At 45.1% G+C, this 24335-nt stretch overlaps 2 protein-coding genes across 2 annotated transcripts in view; one reads left to right on the top strand and one right to left on the bottom strand.

Annotated features, from left to right (window-relative positions):
- si:ch211-1a19.3 (uncharacterized) overlaps nt 1–4764 on the bottom strand; it is a 24753-nt gene extending 19989 nt beyond the window's left edge. The window contains exon 1 of the mRNA XM_070554354.1: nt 4271–4764. Coding sequence (XP_070410455.1) covers nt 4271–4597 — 327 coding nt within the window. The 5' untranslated portion in view covers nt 4598–4764. The remainder of the gene's footprint in view (nt 1–4270) is intronic.
- A 5007-nt stretch (nt 4765–9771) lies between these two features.
- The window catches only part of rhpn1 (rhophilin, Rho GTPase binding protein 1), a 22872-nt gene continuing 8308 nt past the window's right edge, over nt 9772–24335 (top strand). The window contains exons 1-12 of the mRNA XM_070554353.1: nt 9772–10290; nt 10402–10492; nt 13289–13404; nt 19110–19238; nt 20798–20873; nt 21243–21320; nt 21403–21527; nt 21726–21892; nt 21985–22172; nt 23572–23728; nt 23895–24014; nt 24093–24287. Coding sequence (XP_070410454.1) covers nt 10268–10290; nt 10402–10492; nt 13289–13404; nt 19110–19238; nt 20798–20873; nt 21243–21320; nt 21403–21527; nt 21726–21892; nt 21985–22172; nt 23572–23728; nt 23895–24014; nt 24093–24287 — 1465 coding nt within the window. The 5' untranslated portion in view covers nt 9772–10267. The remainder of the gene's footprint in view (nt 10291–10401; nt 10493–13288; nt 13405–19109; nt 19239–20797; nt 20874–21242; nt 21321–21402; nt 21528–21725; nt 21893–21984; nt 22173–23571; nt 23729–23894; nt 24015–24092; nt 24288–24335) is intronic.

Raw genomic sequence — 24335 nt, 5'->3', positions numbered from 1 at the left:
TGTTTAATAAGCTATTGTTAAACAAACTGCTATCATTTTTCTTCATCTTATCAGCTTCAACGCTCTGGGCTAAGGACTACTTCCTGTTTCTAAAGACTCCGCCTACTTCAAATCACGTCGCCCACCTGTAAGGTCTTTATGGTCTTCAATGGTTTAAATAAGACTGTCAGGCTTTCAGGAGGTTTTTTGTCATCCAAGCAGAGTTCGGCTCATCTGTGTAGCTAAGCCTAAGCTAAACGCCAGGGGCCCGAGCACGTGACCCTGAGGTTCTCCTGCCCCTGTTACAAGAGAAGCATGAAGCTTTTAGTGTGACATAACAAAACCAGAGGAGCGAACAGCTGTGTTAATGGAGTCTAAATCGTTTCTGTTCATATTTCAGATGTTTTTGTTTTATAAGACATTGAGAAATGACGGTGTTTCGGCCTAAAGTTCTAAAAACAACACGCTCATGTGATCAGTTAGCATGCAGAGCTGCTAACCTATCACGGCTCAACGTCTGTAAAGCTGTTAGAACTGTCGTCTCACATGCAAGAAGGTGAATCTCAACTTCAGAGTTGTTGTTTTTATATGCTCGGCTGGTTTTAAATCTTATTTAGTGGTTAAGACGATCACAAGTCTCCTCTGACGGTAAAAGGAGCATCAGGCAAGCCCGACCCTGGATAATGACCTGAAAGGTCTCCTGGAACATTTTCATCTAGACGTGAACTGGAGCAGCTCCTAATGACTCACAAGTTCACAGATCCGCTCCAAAAAATCTCATTAGGAAGCCTTTAGCAAAGAAACGCGTTAAGTGTTTCTATCTCTTCTGTTTCTATAAATAATCGAGGTTTCCCCGAACCCTCGGTAACGCTGGCACCACGGTGTGGTGTTTTCCAATTCCTGACTTTTACAAAATGAGGGGAACAGTCAGGCCGAAGGAGTGGAGCAGAGGTGAGGAAAAGAAGGAAGAGGAGGAGTGAGTCACGGCGAACCACAAAAGAAGGAGGCTAACTCACTTTTTCCAGCTCAGGAGAACATGAAGCTGGAAAAAGGGGAAGTTTAATCAGCAGGCTGCTGAGAGGGAGAATGGATTCATACGGAGGGGAAAACGAGGTCTCCCAAGATAGAAAAGGAGGTGGAAAAAGGAGGGAGGATTTCAGTAAAGAGGAAAGTCCTGCTCTGTTCGTATCGGATCACCAACATGGCGGATGGACTGAGTGATTCCTGACTTCCTGGCTTAGTGTTAGTGGATGTAGGCCGCCTGGCCAGCCAGACTCGTCCTCTGTTCTACACACAGAAACAGTCTGGTTCCTCACAGCCAGAGAGGCACATGGGGGCGGGACTAGCCAGCTCAGAAATAACCAATCAGAAAAAGGCAGAAATGCCGACTGTGCTGCTGTAGTTTTTTAGCAGTCGTCAAAAATGGCGTCTGGCGACGGCGCAAACATCTTTCTTTAGAAGAAAGGGTTAGGGTTAGGGTTAGGCGTCCGCTTCAGACGCCTTGTTTATGAGGAACAGCGTCGCTGTGTGTGGCGTACGCTGCTCAGCGCTGATTGGCTCGGTTAGAATTCTAAGGGGGCGGGGTTATTTAAATAGGAGAGTTCCGGCTGGCCAGGCTAGGATGTATGTGCTTTGGTTTAAAATCACTTTATTTCTTATAAACTGGTCATTTGTTTATGTTTATGTATTTGTTATCACCATCAGAGCCTTTTAAACCGTATTTGAATAGAAATGACATAAAAATTCATGTTAAGAACTCATTTTGACTCATTTAATGAAACTTTAAAGTTTTGACGTTTAAAAAGAAAAGACGCTCTTTTTTGGGTGTTTTGGGCCATTACCAATTTTCAGTGACCTGCTGATTCACTTGTACCTCAAATCCTGATTCTTAGATTTCTGATTAAATTCAAAACGATGATTCTAGAAGCAAAACATCTATAAAAATTGTTAGCATGAATTAGCCACGGTGCGTTCGTGGACCACGCTCATAAAACATACAAAACAACCCCACATTGAATATTAGTGATTCCATTGAACAACCAAACTGGAGCATCACTATAAGAACGTTCAGATTCAAAAGATTCAGTTAGAGTTTTAAATGAGTCACGGACCATGAAGCTGCTTTATTGAACGAGTCTTTTATAATATGAGCCACAGATCATAGTCAGCTGCTCCGTCTGCTCCACTGTTCACTGTACACAGAACGTGTTCCCTAACCACGGGTTTGGAGTCTCACTCATTAATATTCATGATATGCGAACATCTCACCCCTGATTGGCTAACAGCATCAGACTCTTCCACTGCCTCAGTTTGCTCTTCTGTCTTGATGCTTTATCTCCACAAATAACCAGTTTTGGCAATGTTACTTTTAAAAAGTAATTAGTTATAGTTACTGATTACTTTGTCAAAAAGTAACTCAGTTACTTACCGAGTTACTAGATTATAAAAGTAACTAATTACCAAGAAAATTAACAACTTCGTTACTTTTTGTCATTAAAGAATGCAAGAAAATGGGTTCCCCTCTTAGACGTACTTAATTTACTATAAATACTACAACACTGAAATATACACGACTAATGACTGGAACATAATAAAATATCCAAATGATTTTTTATTAAATGGGCACTTAACAGGAGGAACTACAAACAGGAACATGACACTAATCTATATTAAAATGTCACTGTGTGATATTCAACATGACCCCAATCAGCTAATATTTATAACTACAAACACCTGCAAAGGTTCCTGAGCCTTTAAATGGTCTCTCGGTCTAGTTAAATTACTGAAATAAATGTAATTTTGCACAGGATTTTAATTTTTCAAACTTGACACAAGTTTTTAGCAGCATTTCTGTTGCTGGTAATCTAGTCATGGTAAAATAAATAAATAAAACCCTTTAAAATGACACTAGAAGAGGCACGAGCCTGATGGAGGACTTACATTTACTAACGTGGGTCAGACCCAACCACAGAAGAGCTGAAGCTGGGTGGTAAACACACACAGGTAGTTCTAATAACACCTGAGCTCCATGACGTTTGAGACTGATGCATCAGTGTTACAGCGGGACTAAAGACATGATCAGGAACAGGTTACAGCTGGATGATCTAGGAAGGCAGAAGATCAGGACGTCTGAGCGGTGAACAGGTGAGCGGACCTTCAGGGCGTCCCGCTGTCACGCTAAGAAGGGCACGGCTGCAGATCCACACCTGCAGCCGTAGACTATTCATCACGTCTTCCTCGTTCTTCACGGGTCGTGATGCTCTTGGATGAGAACATCCAACCGTTTATCACCCGATCAGCTGATGATGGCTTCAACACACCGCGCTGCTGAATTAGTAACACATGCATTTCCTTATCAGTAACGGAAACGGCGTTGTGATAAAAAGCAGAAGGTAATCAATGAAACGCTGTTATTTTAAACGGTGTTATTCCCATCACTGCTAATAACACAAGCCTGGAGGAGTTCTGCTGTGTGGTGGAGTTGCTAATGCTAATGGTTAGCTTCTACTGGCTGAGACGTTCTCTGCTGTTTCCTGGACGCTAAAACAACAACAGCCTTCCCAGATGGGTGAGTCCATGAATGTTAGTGACGGTGTGACGTAGATCTGTCAGGATTTTGTAATCCTAGAGTTTCACCGTCTGTTTTCTATCAGAAGCTAAAGCAGGAGATAGGTGTAGGAGACTATTTCATGTTCAGCCTGCATGTTAAATCAGAGTGACTGATTATTATCAGTGTTTCAGTGACTCTCCTCTTTAATGAGAATTAAACAGCTAATTATTATATTAATATTTACACACAGCAGCACATGCTATGGTTCCACAAACCCCGGAGGCACGTTGCAGCACAACCAGTCATTCATCCATTCACACACTGGTGGTGATGAGTGTTGCCACAGTTGCCCTGGGGCACAGTGACGGAGGAGGGGCTGCCATGAGCAAGTGCCACCGGTCCCTCCAACCGCCTCCAGCAGGTCGGAGGGTGAGGTGCCTTGTTCAAGGATTCAGTGTCTGCATGAGACTGAGCCAGGCTTGAGCCTGCAACCCTCCAGTTACCAGGTGGGCACTGTCGCCTGAAGCACGCAGTAGCCATGTTGGAATAACTTCGGAATTCCCAACAAGTTATTCCACCTGATGTGGAGCAGGAATCAGCATAAAACCAGCAGGAGGAAAAAAATCCCGTCATCTTTCCTTTCCTGACACCAGACATACACACATTCCCTGTGTGTGTGTGTGTGTGTGTGTGTGTGTGTGTGTGTGTGTGTGTGTGTGTGTGTGTGTGTGTGTTGCTCACGTTTTCTTGTCGGCACTCCTCCAGAGAGGCGTTGGTGCTGTTGATGCGACCCAGCAGCAGCAGGATCTCCCCTCTCAGCCGCTCCTGCCCCTCCCTGGCCTCCCGCACCAGCTCCTCCAGAGCCACCCTGTCCTTGTTGTGCACCACCTTGGCCCCCTCCAGCTGCTCCTCGGCGTTCCTCAGGTCAGAGCGACACTGGGCCGAGCCCTTCAGGTCCGGAGACGTGGCCCACACCACAATCACGATGAGGGAGGCGACGAACCAGATCGCCAGCAGGCACATCACCACGTTCTTCACCTTGCTGGAGCCTTTAGGGTCGGCTGCCATGATGGAACACCTGAGAGGACGAAGAATATGGAGGTGATGAAGAGGAGAAGCTGCTCTGGTGGAGTCTCAGGTTGAAGTGAGCTGGAGTTTCCCTTCAGACGAGGCAGGGACGGAGCAGGGAGGAGCTCTGTCACGGGGACAGGACACCCCCCTCCTGCCTCACCCACTCCTCCCCTCCTCAAACTTCACCCCTTCCTCGCTAAAATGTTAACAAGTTCAGAAAGCAGCGATCAACAGGAAAGTTACAACATCAGAGTTAAACACACACTCCGACGTGTGTGTGTGTGTGTGTGTGTGTGTGTGTGTGTGTGTGTAACACTCAGCCTCTGTTCCCCAGCCTTGAACCTGGATGACCTCCAGCTGAAACTCAGAAACGAAACTCAGAGACAAACAGAAACAAAAACAGAAGCAGCAGCAGAGAGAAAGGCAGCCTCTCAGCCTCCTGACCTGCTGCCAGACTCAGGCCACACCCACTCCCACACAAAGCCACACCCACCCATCCTCCTGCCTGTCTGAGCTGGGCTTGGCTCAGGGCAGAGGCAGCCAGTGGTGGAGCTCTGCTGCTTCTGGAGACTGCATCTTTATAAAAATGTCGGATTTATTCCAGGAGCTTCGGGTTCCTGCACCCCACCCCCCACCCCGCCACACCCGACATGCCTGGAGGAGCGCCAGAAAGCAGGAAGTTGTTCTCACATCCTCAGGAAGACATTAGAAATCGAAATAGACAAGATGATTTAAACAGATGTAAACCCGTTAATGAGGTTGGGTGAATAATTTCTAAACTTTGCTTCTGCATCGTCGCGTCTCACACGAAGGTTCACCTCAGTGCTGGGGTGCACCCTTCTCTATCGTCAGAACCACCTTAATGCTTCATGTCACAGATCCAGCAGGGTTCTGGTCCATCTTGACATGACAGCTTCTGCTCCATCCGTGATGAGAAGCTCCCGCTCCAGCACATCGCAGAGGTTCTGGACTGAGATCTGGTGACTGCAGAGGTCGCTGGAGTGCAGTGGACTCGTGGTCATGTTCTAGAAGCTAGAGATGATCTGAGCTTTGTGACATGGTGCATGATCCTGTTGGATTTGGCATCAGAAGATGGTCCATGTGTTCATGAAGGAGATGCCAGCAACAATACTCAGGTATGTTATTAGCCTAGACAGGTGGTAGCCTAGCAGAATCCTCTAGCTCTGCGTGTCGATCTAGCCACACGTCATTGGAGCCTCAGCAGGTCGACCACTGGCCCGTTCAGTATTGTGTCATGTCCGTCACAGCGCTGTAACGATTTGTTGGTTTGGTGGGCATGATGATGCAAGAGTGGATAAACTAAAATAGCAGAGACAGCTGAGATCCAGACTCGTCAGACCAGGAAAGGTTTTCCAGTCTCTTCTGGTCCAGTTCCAGTTGTGACCTGTGGCTCCTGTTCATGGCTGATAGGAGACACCTGGGCCTTCATTCATCAAACGTTTGTGGAAATATTACTAAATTCATTCCTTTGAACGAAACTCAGAATTTCTGACAAGGGATCAAAATCCTGATTCATGAAACGTGCGGGGGCCACTCGTACGCACGTTCCTCCGCAATCGGCTGTTGGTAAATCCCACCTGTGCGTACCCAGGTGCTCGTGTCCGTTCTCCGTCAGAAACAACCTTGTGTGTGTGTGTGTGTGCGCGTGTGTGTCGTAGCTCGCGAATCATACCTGACAGGATTATCTTTGAGGTTATCTCGGCTTAGACACTCTTCTGCTGTTCACCATCTTACCACAGGAGAACCCCAGGGCTCTGTACTAGGACCTCTTCTCTTTGCCAAAAATTCCACCTCGCTGGGTGAGATCATTCGATCACATGGCTTCTCCTACCCCTACTATGCCGATGAAACCCAGCTCTATCTGTCATTCCCGCCAGATGACCTCACAGTCTCCGCACGAATCTCTGTCTGTCTCTCTGACAGATCAAGATAGATGAAATCCAACCCAACCTCTCTAAAACTGAATTACGTGTCATCCCAGCGAAACCATCCATAAGGCACACTATCTCCATGCAAAATGATTCCCTATCTCTGGCTCCTTCATAGGCAGTTCGAAACTTGGGTGTTGTGATTGATGACCAGCTGACCTGTAGATCATGTTGCCTCTGTCGTGCGTTCATGCCCCTTTGCGCTGTATAACATACGAAAGATCAGACACATTATGCCACCCAGCTCCTGGTGCAATCTACTGCCATCTCCTCGACTACTGCAACACCCTTCCAGCTGGTCTTCCAGCCTGTACTGTGAGGCGTCTTCACAAGGTCCAGAATGCAGCATCTGGTCTTCAATCAGCCTAAAAGAGCACACGTCACTCCTCTGTTCATTGAGCTCCACTGGCTACCGCTAGCTGCACGCATCCAATTCAAATCACTAGCATAGCATACAACGTCCTGGATGGTATGGCTCCCATCTACCTGAATTCTCTTGCAAAGGCTTACTTAATCGGCTCGGCCTCTCCGGTCATCAAAGTATCGTCGGTTAGTGGGACACCCAGGACAATCCAGACCTGTGTCGTTCCACAGATGTGGAACGACCTCCCAAGCACTTGTCGATTTTCAAGAAACTCCTGAAAACCCAGCTCTTCAGAGAGCATCGTCTACACCAGCACCCTTCCCCCACTCTACTGTCCTCTCCTTGTTCACTTCCCTCTAGGGTCCATCATGCTGCCTCACCGCCACCTAGGACTGGCTGATTAGTGTTTGTTGTTAGCCTCGAGGGCGACCTGCTGCGTCATCATCAGCTGTAAGTCGCTGTGGACAAAAGCGTCTGATAAACACGTAAACATAAACAAATAAATAAGGAACACACAGACTCCAAACCAGAACATTACTCGTGACTTTTGCATGGGTTTTCACAGTAAAGCTGTTTTCCAAAGACGTCTACAACAACAACAACAACTCTTACCTTAGGAAAGATTCTACTCAGAAATCCTTCCCAATATTGTTTATTCTTGTAAGTTTTTGGTGAATTTGAGTATAATTGTGTGTTTCTGATAAACTTATCTTTAATACGTATTAAAAGCTCAACTAAAAAAAGAGATGCTTCACAGATGAATGTGATACGTTTTCACCGTTCCCAAACGGAGCTTCAGCAAACATCTGGTCTGAAGGAGTCTGGCTGATGCAGCTCTTCTTCAGGCTGCAGACTAGAGGGAAAAACGTAAGAATCAGCAGGAAACTGGCAGTTATGTTAGCGCATCACCTTCCTGCTTGACTCTGAAAAATAACATCAATAACCACACCCTGCTGTCTTCAGGCTGCTGTTTTTACGCAGGCTTCCTCTGAGCAAACAGGAAGTAATGAGGTGAGGTCAGCTGCAAGGTGGCTGGAGCTGAAGGCCAAACACTCACAAACCCAGTGAGAAGACTGTTTTTAACTCATTTTGATCTAAAATAACTGCAGAAATGAGCGAATAAGAGATGGAGCTCAGAATCAGGACGGAGACCCGGAGTCAGCTCTGATGTTCTGCTTCTGTTTCACACATGAATCCAACATGTCAGCGTTGCACCAGGATGAAGAAAGATGGTTTCTGCTTCTGTAACAAACTCAGATCTAACCAGGTGTTATTTAGGGTGCTGGTGCTGCAGCGCCCCCTGCTGGAGAGATCCCCCCTCACCTGCGTCCATCAGACCTGCAGAAAACAGTTTATGCTGCTGGTGTCGTCATAACATACAGATGTCTCTGCAATCACCAAGACCCAGTTCAGAACCCGGACCCAGACCCGTACTACCATCAGAACCAGGTTTTTGGACCTGTTGCTGTCAGGTCTGTGGTTTAGAAGTTCCTCTCAGGTCTGCTAGTAGATAAAACTCAAGGAAGATTTTAGGTTTAACAAGATTTTTGGGAAGAAAATGAAACGGCTGACTCCACAAAACAGTTTCAGATGCTTTTTTATTTCTTTTTGTTTCTCAATCATCAAACTCCAGATGAACAACTTTCATCAGAAAGTGATTCAGACTAAATATTAACATACATACTGTATGATAATTCTGGCCTTCTAAAAACAACGTGTTTTATAAAACCCATGAGTTTAACCCTCCCACTGTCCTAAAGGGTGACCCCGCGAGGAAAGTTGACCATTGAGCAGGGTTGATGGTTCATCCCTTGGGTCCATGTGGCAGGGGTGAGGAGTGACAACACCAAGTGTGGCAAGGTGGGATTCGATCCCCAGACTCCCGGGTGAGAGTACTCACTAACCAGTCAGCCAAAGGGACATCCCCTTGGCCAAGTAGCCAGGGCGCATGATCAATCGGGACATTGTGACAGGACACTCACTGTTACAGTACATTTGCAATTTCTCCCTGTTCATTTATAGGGATTCCATTTTCGCTGGTAAGAGCCTCAATTGGGCTTTTTTTTTGGCAATCGTTATTATTACTAATGTTTTTTAATATTTTCCATGTTCCTTGGGTTTTGTTTTTGTTCCGTTGTAGTAATAAAAGTATGAATTATTTTTCAAACTCTTAAGTTTTCACCCAAGGAATGATGATTATTTCTAAAGTAAAACTCTGTCATATAAAATGATTGGTCATGTTTTTGTTTTTGATTTTCATTTTAAAGTGGAACGAAATAATACATATCTGACTTGTATGAGCATTTATTTTGTTCTAACTAGTTTTCAGCAGGCTTAGACAACACGCGATTGTCCAAAAATACTGATAAAAGTAGGACCACACTGCCCCCAAGTGACAATACAACAGAACATACAGAACCTGAACCAAATTCGGATATTTCATTAGCAGTTTTATTTAATTTTATCGAGTCTAATTTCAACTTCCACCCATTTTACTAAAAGCAAATGTACCTTTTCACTCACTGCTGTTTCACTTTTTGCGTTGCTGCATCTGATTGTTATGCAGATTAAAGCCTCAAACTAGGGCCAGCCTTCTATTACATTTCATTACAGACAAAACGTCTAAAATCCATCTGCAGGCTGGGTATAACAACAACAACAATAATAATGCTTTATTATATAATTAATGGTAAAATTATTATTATTATTATTATTATTATTATTATTATTATTATTATTATTATTATTATTATTATCATCGTTGTAGTAGTAGTAGTAGTAGTAGTTTTCACCCCAACGTCACCCAAGTATCATGATTTTGGGGTGATCACCCTGACGTCACCACCAGATCATGGCACACGGCCACTCTTTGCCAGTGGGCAGATCCCTATTTAAAAGTTCTTCTGGCATTTTCTAGTTATTATTATTTATTAAACTTGTAAAGTAATCCCTGGAGCGTGCACACGAGCCACAGCCCTTTCGTTACCATAACAACAGCCGCTGAAGTGGACGCCTCGAGCAACTTGTGATTGGTCAGACTTGGTGTTGCTCTGTCACATTTTCTCTTTAATTGGTCAGTTCTACTGTCGCTTTAAGAAGCCGTGATCTGATTTGCTGAGGTTTTCTTTCAGGCCCCGCCCTTCGTAAAAAGCTCCTTCTGCACCCCACAAGCGTGAAAACAGCAAGAAGGTTGAATCTAAGATAAAAGAGTTTACATAGAATTTGGTTTTAGACGAGAAATACGTTCTGTTCGCAATTTGTAATTTATTTTCGTCCATTTGGAGCCAAGGAACATTTGAGAAGAAGTCGGGAAGGATGTAGGGACTTTTGAAGCAGCGATATTATTAGTTTACGATGGAGGAACCTGCCACAACAAGGCGAGTGGTTACCGTTAGCTAGCGTAAAGTGCGGGTTTGACTTGGCTGTTGTTTGCTGCTTTAAGCGCTGTGAGTGAACTGAACGTGGTGATGTGCCTTAAATCTCCACAGGGAGTTGGACTCGTCCCTGTCAGACGGAGCTTCGGACGACGACATGCCCTCAGCGCTGCCCGCGGACAGCAGCCACAGCAGCATCCGAAAGGTGAGCCAGCTCTCAGCCCGCGGGGCTGGTGTGTTTGTGTAGGAATGTTCTCATCACGGGAAACCTCACCTGTTGGAGCTCTCTGAGTGACCTCAGTTAGGAGAAACAGAGATTAGTTCTGTTCAGACAGACAAGCTAACAGCTAGCCACAGCTAGGGGAGCTTCAGAAGTCTGAACTCACCCAGAACAGTGTATGAAATGCATCTTCATAACGTCTACATGCCCGTAAAGGTCACATTCCGTGGTTAGTCTGGCTGAATTATTATAAAATTACAACCCAAGTGGATTTGTGTGGAATTTACCCAACCTACCTGTTTACCAAACTAATACACAGAAAACAAAAAGTATTGTATATGTTTACTGGAGATCAACAAGACGGTCTGTAGTACTGCTGCGGTGAATTCAGGAGAAAAAAACAGTAAACCACTGAGATGGGCCTTTCCTCTAGCTTCAGGCAAAGATGAAAACTTTAGCTGAGATTCAAAATATTTATAACTTTATTTAAGAAAAACACCTGAGCAAAACAAGTTCAAAGTTATGATCCAACAAAACAAACAAACAAACAAAAATGTCACATACATTTTGGTGCAGTCAGCAAAAATATGTCGACCCACACCCGAGATAAAAACCAACCCTGAAAACGTACTGTTCATTACATGGATCTGTCCCAAAATAGGGCTAAATAAGTCATGAAGTATTTAACCACCTGGCTTCTACAGCTGCAGGTAAATCATTACCTTCCAGCCTGTCTAGAGCCTAAAGGACTTTTATCATGGATGCAAAAACAATCTGCAGAAGTGAGAGTGAACTACACTTTTGAGATCCACATTCTGTTCGTGCAGAGATGGGATCATCTTTCCAAATGTCCAGTTTGGTGACGTCTTTAATGATGCGTTAGACAAGGCCTCACCTTACACCCCCACCAGCTGCCAGAAGTCCTCCTCAGCACTACTTGTCCGGTTGTTTGTAGTACCTGATCCAGCGTTCTGGATTACATACACTGAGTACTCTGCTTATACGATCCGTCAGAAGTACACATTTGTGGTTTTGCTCTGGATTGGTAAATGGTGTCAGTTCAGTTTGTGAACTCGTGGTCATTAAGCTCTAATTTATGCTAGCAACAACAGACCTTGCTGGAAGAGTTTTTCCTTGCAGAATCTAAACGTTTAAGTTAGGGCTGCACGACATATCGCAAATATATTGTTATTGCGATATCAGCACGCGCAATATGCATCTCGCAAAGAACAGATAAATATTGTGATGAATGGTCAGCTCAGATGTTTGCTACACATGATACATTCTGTCAAACAGAAGCATGATTCTTTTAACACATCAAATAGAGCTCTTCACCCATTTGGCCAATCGGGTGGGTTCTCATAGGTTAGACGCCCGCCCCCGTGGCGAACGGCACTTAATGTTAATGGTTAGCAAACAGCTGAGTTAGCTTTGTTCTGCTCTTTCTGCGGATTCTGCTTTTGTCGGGATCCACTGATCGCCGTTTGTTGTTCATTATTTTCTTAGAAATTTTTATGTTTTTTTTTGTCATTTTTTAATTTCTTTGTTTTGGATCATTTTTGTTCCCGAGTTAAATTTTTATTTATCACAAGTAATATCGTATCGCAGTATTAGTCACCGTTATCGCATATCGCAGGTTTTCCTAATATCGTGCAGCCCTAGTTTAACTCATTCACTGCCAGCGTTTCTCACCATTTTACTGTTTTTTTTAAGAGTAACAGAACGTTGCACGCTAGGATGATGTCGACGTCAAAACAACCAGAACAAAGAGGAGACTCACCTCTTACATCAGGAAGAATCCGCGCGTTTCGAGCGTTATCCGTTCTTTCATAATCCGTTGTTGAATTGTGATCGGCAGAAGCTTTTCCGGTTCACGCCTCACTTTTTTTACAGCAGCGGCCCAAAACAATCTCCTAACACATGGATGTTCTGCTTCCTGATCACGTGACGTGTGACGTACGCGGATGAAGATCGGCTTCAGAGCTGAGATGTTTGTTCTCACGGTGCGGGGGCTCGTCCGACGCCCACACAGTAAACACATGCACATGAAGACTTTAGTCATCAATGGCAGTGAATGAATGAATTAATCAGAAGAAGAGTCGTCTCTTCGATCAGGATCTGTGCCAGCAGGTCAGATCTCCACAGGGATCAGTAATCCGTCCAAACCAGAATCAGTACGTTTCTGGTAAATGGCTATGAAGTAGATCTTGTTTCCTCAGTTCTTATCTTGGAGCCCAGCAGCGCTCCGTCTCCATGAGCGTCTCTCTTCATGTGTAACTGGAGCGCTTTAGGGGACACGTTAGCGGTTTTAGGGAGAACCATCAGCTTTGGGGAAGTTTATAATGTTCACCTGGTAACTTTCCTGTTGGATGAGATTTATAAGACCGATAAATCATCAGATGGAGTCCTGACTCGTTAGCAGGTCAGAAATAAAACGGTTTCTATGCTGCACAGGTTTGACAAGTGATCAAACATCTGCTCCTAAAATAACCTCAAATCTCCAAGACTTCACAGCTGATCAGCCGAAAAGTAACTAGTAGATAACGACACGGGCACCGTGTCTATAATGTGTGTCATTTATTTTATTCATGTCAAGATTTCCAACATTTCTCTGATAAGAATATAAGTTTACTTTCTGAGTAGGGGATGCTATGATGTAGATTCACCCATCAGCTGATCCACCGAGGTCCAGCCCCAGACTGTTGCCTTAGTTCAACGCGGTTCTGTCAGGTGGTTTGAGGTTGAAGCAGTAAAACTCAGAAAAATCCTCTTCTGCTGCAGGGCTGCGATCCTTTCGCTCAGACTCAGCGCAGCAAACTGCAGCATCGCCGAGCTCGCATCAACCAGCAGATCAACAAGGAGATGCGCATGAGAGCCGGAGCAGAGAACCTCTTCAGGTGAGACCTTGTTGGGTCGTTGCTTTGATCTGTGCTACAGGAGATGCGGTGCAAACACTCGAGTCTGTTGTTGGTCTGTTCAGCCAGATTACTGAACATCTGTGAGATGGAGTGAAAGTGGAAGTTTCATTCTGGTTTTCTCTATCAGGAGAAACATGTTTAAAGAAGTGAAATTGCTTTAAAACGAGGCAAATTTTACATTTGATTTAGAGGAAATCCTTGAAAATGAGACAAAGTTTAAATGGTCGTAATTAGGGATGCACCGATACTGGTATCGGTATCGGTACCGGTACGATACCGATAACAGTATCGGTATTGTAGTATCGGTGCTGATACCGATACCATTATCGGTATTGTAGTATCAGTATCGTATCGGCGCTGACACCAGTATCGGCATTGTAGTATCAGTATCGTATCGGTGCTGATACCGATACCATTATCGGTATTGTAGTATCGTATCGGTGCTGATACCGATACCATTATCGGTATTGTAGTATCGTACCGGTGCTGATACCGATTCCAGAATCGGCATCGTAGTATCGGTATCGTATCGGTGCTGATACCTCTCTCACTGCAGACTTTGACTAGCCTTTTGATTTGCTACGTTTTAAACGCAGCTGAGGTCAGTTTGTGTTATTAAATTTCCTCAGTGAGTGAAATAAGGTGACAGCTGCACCACTGCAGCTGATACTGGTATCGGTATCAGCACTGATACGATACCGATACCAGTATCATATCGGTGAAAGTTAACCAATACCAGGAACCGATATCAATGCAATTGCTTGAAAATGGCTTCACTGTAACTGGTCATTTCTGTTCACCTAATATTTTAGTTTTGTGATCATTTCCATTCATATCTTTTACTTTTTATCTACCTCACAGTCTTTTCCTGTTGAAAGCAGAGAAGAAAATAAAATCTGTATTCCAAATCATTGCATTTTTTTTTGTGGTGGAAGTATCGGTATCTGTAATCGGTATTGGCGAGTACTCAGATCCAAGTATCGGCATCGTATCGGTTTGGTAAAAAGTGGCATCGTTGCATCCCTTGTCGTAATGATTAAATTTTACATCTTGGATAAAAATAAAGCAGCTCATGATAGCCTGTTCATAAATAATCCTCCCTGGATCTGCACATGCTCAGTAGCTTTATGTGTGTGAATGTTAGGAAACCTACAGAAGCTGATTTGACAGGTCTGATATTTTTATCACCCATAAAAGAGTGGGCAGTAATGTTTTTGCCTGCTGTGTTGCAGTTTTGGTCCTTTTTTAACCTTCTGGGCTGGGAAGCTGTTGTTGGTTTAGCGTCCAGGAAACAGCAGAGAACGTCTTGGCTAGCAGAAGCTAACTGTTAGCATTAGCAGCTCTGTCGCAGAGCAGAACTCCTCCAGGCTTGTGTTGTTTGTGGAGATAGAACATCAGTGTTGCAGAGCAGAGTGCGTGGTAGAGTCGACGGGTGCACCACAGAGGTGTTATTGAGGGTTTATAACACAAATGAAGAAATGCATCAACAGCATCTTTGTCTAATTCTCAGTCTGTGGTAAACGGCCTGTATTTGTGTAGTGCCTTCTTAGTGTTCTACAACCCCCCAAGGCGCTTAAAGAGCAAGTCACCCCCAAATAAACTTTTTTTTTGCTGATAAACTAAGTAAACGAGTGTCTAATCGTGCTGCAGACACGTGTCGTCAATAATTTGGCACTTCAGTGCATCTTAGTTCAAATTTAAATATTCTGCCTAAAACTGGCAGTGTTGTGCCGTTGTCAGGTAAAAACTCTGCACTGTATTCTAATTTAAATCTGCCACCGCTATTGGCTAAGAGGTATGCTATGATGTAAACTGGTACATTATGATGTCACAATGCTGTCGTGAGCCTGTGTGTGTGTGTGTGTTAGCAGCTCCGCCCTCTCGGTCTGCCAGGCAACAGCATTTGTTGCATTATTCAAACACGAAGTGGGAGTGGAGTTAGACTCTGGTAGGGGGTGACTTGCTCTTTAACAACGCAGTCATTCACACATTCACGAGCTGGTGGGGATGAGCTACAACGCAGCCACAGCTGCCCTAAGGTGCACTGGCAGAGATGAAGCCTGCCGAACACCGGCACCACCGGTCCCTCCGACCACCACCAGCAGGCAAGGCGGCTTAAAGCGCAAGTCCCCCCACATCAACATTTTTTTGCTGATAAACAACATAAATGAGTGTCTGATCGTGCTGTAGACACATGTAGTCAATAATTCGGCACTTTAGTGCATCTTAGGTAACATTTAAATATTCTGCCTAAAACTGTCAGTGTTGCACCCTCTTCAGGTAAAAACTCTGCACTGCATTTGAATTTAAATCTGCCATCGTTATTGGCTAAGAGGTACACTATGATGTTAGATGGTACATTATGATGTCACAATGCCGTGAGTGTGTGTATTTGTTAGCGGCTCCGCCCTCTCGGTCTGCTAAGCAACAGCATTTGTTGCATTTTTCAAACAGGAAGTGGGAGTTGAGTAAGAGTCTGGTAGGGGGTGACTTGCTCTTTAAGTGTCTTGCCCAAGGACATAACAGCAGCATTCACACCTACAACTCGCTGTTCCTCCTGAGCTACCGCTGCCCCCGGAGTCTTTTCTACTCGGAGACAAATGAGCGCTCAGCCTGCCTGGTTTCCAGATAGTCTGCATGAACGGGCCACTGTTCTACACGCTCCTGTAGGAGGCCGATCCCACGAAGATCCACTCTGGAGGAGGAGGAGCCGTTTAATTAAAGCAAGGCACTGCTCTGCGCCTCCCCAGTCGCTCCAGGCCTGAATCTAATCAGATCAAAGTGTCTTGTTAAATGAAACTTTCTTTCATGTTCCTGGCTTTAATTCGTTACTTTTATCCAAAGCAGACGTGGAGGACGTTAGATCGTCGAGTAGAAAACTTACTGTTAAAAACTGAAGCCTTGGTGAAGGAGAAATGTTCATCAGCAGCGTAAAAGTCCAACCCGGACCATTTAATGCTCATCTTCCGATCCAGGCTGGGTTAGGGTTAGAGTGTGTGTGACGTCTGGCCTTCAGCCCGACACGTTAACCTCCACACCAAGAAGAAACCTTTTTGTTTTAGCAGTGTTTTTAAATTCTGTTGTATCAGTAAGTGTTACATTTATAGTAAAATAACAATCATTTATAGTAAAATAACAATCATTTTATTAATGCAAAGTAATCATATATGATGTTGTTGTTGTCATTTAAACGTCTTCATATATATTTTAGTTTAGTCTTGATTCCTTTCTTCGTGCTCTGAGATGCTAAAGGGTGAATGTCGGTCACTAACTCACAGCCAATGATGCTGCCACCCTGGTAAAGGCTCTCTTTGGTTCTGAACTTACTGAACATGTCTGTCGGTAGTTAGAAATCAAACTTGACCAAAGATTGTATTTATTGATTAGAATATTTGATTGGAAGTTATTTCCGGTTCGCTGCAGCAAATGAAAACCTTTTTAGTTTGATAAACGATGAAAACACGTTGTCAGTAACTGTTGTTGACCCGTTTGTGTGTTTCCCTCAAACGCGACGACTCGTTTTATCACAGATAATAAAGCACGCCCTAATGGGACCTGCTCACACGGACAAAGGCGACCCCCACGCAGCCCACCAGCCAGGACTCAGCCGGCTTTGTGTCCGCCTCCCGTCCAGTTCCCAAGCTGAGATTCCCAGTAAAGTCCCACCCGGCTCATCCCCCCACTTATTTGTCTGGCAAACTTTTTTTCCTGCCCTCCCCCTTCCGAGTTAGTTGGAACGGTCCACAGAAACAGAAAACCTAGCCCGGGTTGTTTTAGGGTGTGTGTGTGTGTGTTCTAGGCTGCAGTGTGTTCTTCTAGTAGAGCAGAAATGAGTCTGAAGTTGTTTGAAAAGTTTTTTTTTACTAAATAAAAATCGTGAGTTTCTCTGATGCTTCACTAAGAAAGGCTTGCTTTTGGTTTTTCCCAAAAGCTGTGCGTGCAAGTGGGTGTGTGTGAAGGGATGACTGGTGCACGGGCAGAGCTGACTAATCAGATTGCCTTTGGCCTGATCCTAGGTGTGTGTGTGCGTGTGTGTGTGTGTGTGTGTGTGTGTGTGTGTGTGTGTGTGTGTGTGTGTGTGTGTGTGTGTGTGTGTGTGTGTGTGTGTGTGTGTGTGTGGGAGAGAGAGAGAGCGTGTGGAGGAGCATGTGTTAGATGTTATTTTCTTACATTTTGTAGAAGATCTAAATCTTTTTTGTCTATTATTCGTCTGCAAGTTGAACAAAACACCAAAGCTTTGGTTTTTATTGGCCTCGTGTTTTATATATATATATATATATATATATATATATATATATATATATATTTATTTTTAAAACTGAATACAACTAAATGTGTGCAATTTTAAATAAGACCAACATTTTCTGATCACCTTTAGCTCATTGACACCAAAAGTGCCCTTTTTCGTCACTTAAGTACGAAAAAGGCGTTTTCTCCTTTCTGACTGCAGATCCCAACAAGTGGTGCTCGCTGCAGAACCACAAAGGCGGAGCTGCACCAGAAGGTGGAGCTGCACCAGAGTCAGCCCCGCCCATTCCAGAATCAGCCCCGCCCATTCTATCGGAGTCAGTCCAATTCCTTCCAGTTGACTTTATAGCATTCTGGAACCAAAGAGGGTGTTATAGCTAAAAAATGCAAGATTGAGGACGGAGTTGAGACGTGAATTGAACAGTTTTTGTAAAGGTTCCATATAATTAAATCTCTCTCTCTCTCTCTCTCTCTCTCTCTCTCTCTCTCTCTCTCTCTCTCTCTCTCTCTCTCTCTCTCTCTCTCTCTCTCTCTCTCTCTCTCTCTCTCTCTCTCTCTCTCTCTCTCTCTCTCTCTCTCTCTCTCTCTCTCTCTCTCTCTCTCTCTCTCTCTCTCTCTCTCTCTCTCTCTCTCTCTCTCTCTCTCTCTCTCTCTCTCTCTCTCTCTCTCTCTCTCTCTCTCTCTCTCTCTCTCTCTCTCTCTCTCTCTCTCTCTCTCTCTCTCTCTCTCTCTCTCATGTTTTTTGACTGTGGGAGGAAGCCGGAAAACCCAGGGAGAACCATCACATGCACAGGGAGAACATGCTAACTACATGCAGAAAGATCACAGGCCAGGAATCGAACCCAGGAACTTCTGGCTGCAAGGCAACAACTCTAACCACTGCGCCACTGTTAGTGGTACATCTAAAAAAAACAATTCATCTTTATTCAAGTTACCGTTTTTATTCTCAGTTCAGAGACCGGGTCAGAGATGACTGGTGTGTGTGTGCGTGCATGCGTGTGTGAGCGGGGGTCTTAAATTGTCATCACCTCACTGGCTGTGCTGAAACTCTCCCTGTCTCAGAAATGTGCCTACTCCAGGGTCTGAGTTAGCATAAAGCTGACACATTTCCTCCTCAGGTTTGTCGTATAAATCACAAAGTTTGTGTAGAAAATGATTTATGCAGTTTTCAGACCACGTTTGCTTAATAAAAGAGGCTCTAAACGATGTTATTATTGTTGTTTTCCCTGTATGGCTCACTTAAACCTACGCTGCGGCTGAGAAACCGTAGGTTCTGCACGCTGAAGGATAAATGGACTCACGCAAATTCGAAAAACGATCGTTTCTCTTGTAGATTTAGTCTCGTCTTTTAAATATGTGAGTTTTAAATGAGTTGAAAATACTTTTGTTTAATTAATGGGTGAATTGCTCTGGGTGTGCATTTGTTTATTCTGCAGGGCAACAACCAACAACAAGGTGAAGGAGACTGTGGCTCTGGAGCTGAGCTTCGTCAACTCCAACCTGCAGCTGCTCAAGGAAGAGCTGGAGGAGCTCAACAGCAACATGGAGGTCTACCAGACAGACAGGTACGCACACACACACACACACACACACACACACACACACAAAGTGGCCACGTTCATTAAACTAATGAGAATCATAATTGGTGAAAACGGTCAGTCTCATATTTCTGCTCCGGGTTTGCTCTCTGCTGCCTCTGAGCTCATTTCTCTGGTTGGTTTGAACGTTTTATTCTCGCTGCAGTCGAAGTTACAGTAAATGTTTTAATAACGTCACCGAAGCGTCCCCACAAGGACCGAGATTAACGTCCTGCTGCCGCTTCAGGTCATGAGCAGGATAAGTCCGCTTTCTGTCATTAGTGACCTCATCACGTGCTGTCGTGATGGACGGGAGGGGGTTACTCGTGTGTGTGTGTGTGTGTGCGTGTGTGTGTGTGTGTTAATACTGGGCTTTGCCTTTACTTATTAGTGGGATGAAGCACAGAGCTGGGCCCCCTGCAGAGTCTAAGATAAGCAGACGGGAGTGTCGATGTGACCGTGTCTCTGAAACAGACTCACGTGCACGCGCACACACACTCGCACACATGCACACGCACGCATGTCCTCATAGCGGATGTAAGATATGTACACACACATGCACACACACACACACACACATGCACACGCACGCATGTCCTCATAGTGGATGTAAGATATGTACACACACACGCACACACACACACGCACACACACGCACACACATGCACACGCACGGATGTCCTCATAGTGGATGTAAGATATGTACACACACACGCACACACACACGCACACACACACACACATGCACACGCACGCATGTCCTCATAGTGGATGTAAGATATGTACACACACACACGCACACACACGCACACACATGCACACGCACGCATGTCCTCATAGCGGATGTAAGATTTGTACACACACATGCACACACACACACACACACATGCACACGCACACGTGTCCTCATAGCGGCTGTAAGATATGTACGCACGCACACACACACGCACACACATGCACTCGCACACATGTCCTCATAGCGGATGTAAGATTTGTACACACACACGCACACACACACGCACACACATGCACACGCACGCATGTCCTCATAGTGGATGTAAGATATGTACACACACACGCACACACACACGCACACACACACACACACATGCACACGCACGCATGTCCTCATAGTGGATGTAAGATATGTACACACACACACGCACACACACGCACACACATGCACACGCACGCATGTCCTCATAGCGGATGTAAGATTTGTACACACACATGCACACACACACACACACACATGCACACACACACGTGTCCTCATAGCGGCTGTAAGATATGTACGCACGCACACACACACATGCACTCGCACACATGTCCTCATAGCGGATGTAAGATTTGTACACACACATGCACACACACACTCGCACACATGCACACGCACACGTGTCCTCATAGCGGATGTAAGATATGTACGCACGCACACACACACGCACACACACATGCACACGCACACGTGTCCTCATAGCGGATGTAAGATATGTACACACACATGCACACGCACACACACTCATGTTTTTCCTGCCTCTCAACAGCGAGTCCGTCAATGTTCCCATGATCCCACTCGGCCTAAAAGAAACCAAAGAGGTGGACTTCACTGGTCCTGTCCAGGTGAGGACCGACAACCCGACTCAGCCCGACCCAGTTCAGACAACTTGAGCTAGTTTTACAGTGAAACCTAAAACTCATAAATCCTCATCTCTAGATCGCCTCCTGCTGGCCGCTAGCATCTTCTCCACTTTACCAACGCCGTGTTTTCTTTACTGCCTTTGATTCATTTTACAAGCAGACTTGAGCTTTAATGCTGTTTTTAAGAGATGGATGAAAAACATGCATCAGTCTGTTTCATCCAACTTCCGTAAAATGCTCATGTAAATCACTCGGATTAGAAGGGTGCAGAAGTCATTGGTAGATAAGTTAATTTGTCTCTGCTCATGCAGAACAGGAGCTGGTCTGTGATGTTGTTGTCTCTTCTGTCAGGACTTCATCTCTGAACACTACAGAGAGGACGGCACGCTGTATGAGAAGGAGATCCAAGACCTCATGGAGCTCAGACAGGTTCATGAGTGCAGGTGTCCTCCTGCAGGAACATTAACCTTTAGTACTTTTTAGGTGTTAAAGGGTGTTTTGTTGGTTTTAGGCGATGCGCACGCCCAGTCGCAACCAGGCTGGTCTGGAGCTTCTAATGGAGTACTACAACCAGCTGTACTACCTGGACCAGCGCTTCTTCTCTGCCCACAAGAATCCGGGTGTTCATTTCCACTGGTGACTGGCGTTAAAGATATAAAGAAAACTGAATAAAGTTGCAGCTTTTGAATTCAGAAAAAATATAAAATGTGATTATTCGTCCTGCGAAACGAAGCTGGTTCACCAAAAAAGGCAGCAAATATTCAGTTTTCCCCTCGAGTCCATTTGAAGTTCTACTCATCCCCGGGGCGTAACCGTTCTGATCTCGTTTCTCAGGTACGACTCTCTGACGGGCGTCCCGTCGTCTCAACGCGCTCTGGCCTTTGAGAAAGGAAGTGTGTTGTTCAACATCGGAGCGCTGTACACGCAGATCGGAGCGCGACAGGACCGCTCTGCATCAGCCGGCATCGACACGGCCATAGATGCTTTTCAGCGTGCTGCAGGTACTCCGACTCACCTGAGCTGTTCTGCAAGCCTCCGATCATGAAATCAAACCACACAGCTGATAGTAGGTCTGACCGAATTCTGTCTTCAGGTGCTTTTAATTACCTTAAAGAGAATTTCTCCAACGCCCCGAGTCTGGACATGAGCGCTCCGTCTCTCAGCATGCTGGTCCGGCTGATGGTCGCCCAGGTGCAGGAGTGTGTGTTTGAACGTATCACACTCGGCACGCAGGACACGGGCCTTACCTCACAGCTTCACCTGGCACAGGAAGCTGCACAGGTGAGTCCTTCAATCAATCAATCAAGCTTTTATTTGTATAGCGCTTTCCATCATCCTCAAGTGGGACCCAAAGCGCTGAACCCAGCGCAAACAAAACATAGAAAACAAGACACCAGAACAACTAGAATCAGAAAACGAGGTCAATAGGAAGCAAAATCAGATAAAACCAGTCACCGGACAGATTAGTTGTAAGCCAGACGATGAAAATGAGTCTTCAAACGACTCTTGAAAGCAGCCAATGAAGGAGACAGCTTAATGTTAAGGGTAACTTGTTTCAGAGGGAAGGGGCTAGAACAGAAAATGCCCTATTCCCACATGTCCTAGACCTGGAGCTAGGAGGAACCGATCCGCAGAGCACAATGACCTTGATGGTACTTGCCTTTTTAAACATTACCTAGGTATTTGGGGGGGGGGGGGGGGGGGGGCAGTGAAGCACGGCTCCAGCCTTCTGGATGTGGACTCTAAAGTAAAGGAGCATTTTTACTGTTGTTTTCATTATTTTACCGCTGGTTTCATCACGCTCATACAGACGAGTGTCGGTGAGCTTCGCTACGTCTGACTGATGCAGAGTTAGTTTTTATATCTGCAGTGAGACAAGAAACGAACCTCACTTCCCTCAGAGATTGTGTTTTTCATACGTCTCCTTTAAAGTACTTGATGGGGAGTTAGCTTTAGTTTTGTTTTTGCATTATTTAACCCGTAAAGAGAAATGTTCACTGGGCAAAAAGGAAAACTGATCGACTGACCTTTAATGGGGATGTTTAACCCTGAAGGACGCGTGTCCCAACCCACCTCAGACATCTGCTAGATTCATTCTTGAATCAAATATTCGAGTTTGAAAACCCTGAGTGACATTCTACCCATACATGAAAACTTCTACGTCCTTATTTTATTTCAATGTTTTTCTACGTTTTGATGTATTTGTTCTGTTTTCTAATTCAAAAGGATTTGGGTTCTAAAGGATTCATCACAAATTATTCTTATTATAATTTTTACTGCTCCCAAATAAACAAAAAAAATGCAAAAAGATACATTTTTATCGCCTTTTTTGTGGTTTGAAAGTGGATCTATGTAGAAATCTAGTTACTGATTAATTGTGTGTGTGTGCGCGTGTGTGTGTGTGCGTGGACGAGTGTGCGGGTGATTGTATGTCCACTTTGGAAGTTGGGTGCGGGAGGGGAACCGTAATTGTTAATTGTTTTATACTTGGGGGGGGGGGGGGGGGGGGTGGATATGGGATCTATGGGGCCATTTTAACCTGTGAAGCACTTTGAGTTACATTTGCTTGTATGAAAAGTGCTTTATAAATAAAGTTGATTTGATTTGACACGTGTGTGTGTGTACATGTGTGTGTGTGTGTGTACATGTGTGTGTGTGTGTACATGTGTGTGCTCTGTAGGTGTCCGATGTTTACTTACTGGTGCAGCAGACGATGACACAGCCTCTGATGAAGGACTACGTCCCGTTTTCGTGGGCGTCGATGGTTCAGGTTAAATCTGAACACTTCCAAGCGCTTGCTCACTACCACGCTGCTGCTGCACTCTGTGATCCAGTGTGTGAGTAGAACGTTTGGGTTTACGGCGTGTTTAGCCTCTCCTGACTGACGGTGTGCTCTCTAAACCACTCCAGCTCCCCGAGCTGCCAACATTTAAAAAAGCACCCTGCTGCATTTAGTGTGTGTGTGTGTGTGTGTGGATTTGACCACTCTCTCGTTTCTATCAGCTGATGGGGAGGAGTGTGAAGAGGAGGTGGAGAAGGCCTTCCTCAGTTTTTACACGAACCTTTCTGGAAGTCAAACTCTCAGCCAGATCCTACAAGACGCTGAAAACAGACGGAAGCTCGGTGAGTTCACGCTCTGCAGGAATGGCCTCTTCTCTGGAGGTGAAGCTAAAAGCTGCATCCGTGTCTGATTACATGAAGGTAAAGCCCACCTTCGGCATGCTGTGATGAAACACGAGGAGGCCATTCGTGTCCACAGTCTGTGTAAAATCCTGAGGAAGATGGACATCCTGCAGGACGTGCTGTCCCAAACGCACAAACGCTCCTTGGACAAATACTTGGAGCTGGATCGCGAGGACGACTTTGACGAGACAGCAGAAGCTCCGGAGATACGAGGTGAGAACGTCTCCAACGCAACAGGACGTGAAGTTCATATCTGAGTGA

The sequence above is a fragment of the Nothobranchius furzeri genome, chromosome 8 (genome assembly GCF_043380555.1).
Source record: "Nothobranchius furzeri strain GRZ-AD chromosome 8, NfurGRZ-RIMD1, whole genome shotgun sequence".
In the NCBI taxonomy this organism is placed as follows: Eukaryota; Metazoa; Chordata; class Actinopteri; order Cyprinodontiformes; family Nothobranchiidae; genus Nothobranchius; species Nothobranchius furzeri.
This window is presented reverse-complemented; position numbering and strand designations above follow the sequence as displayed.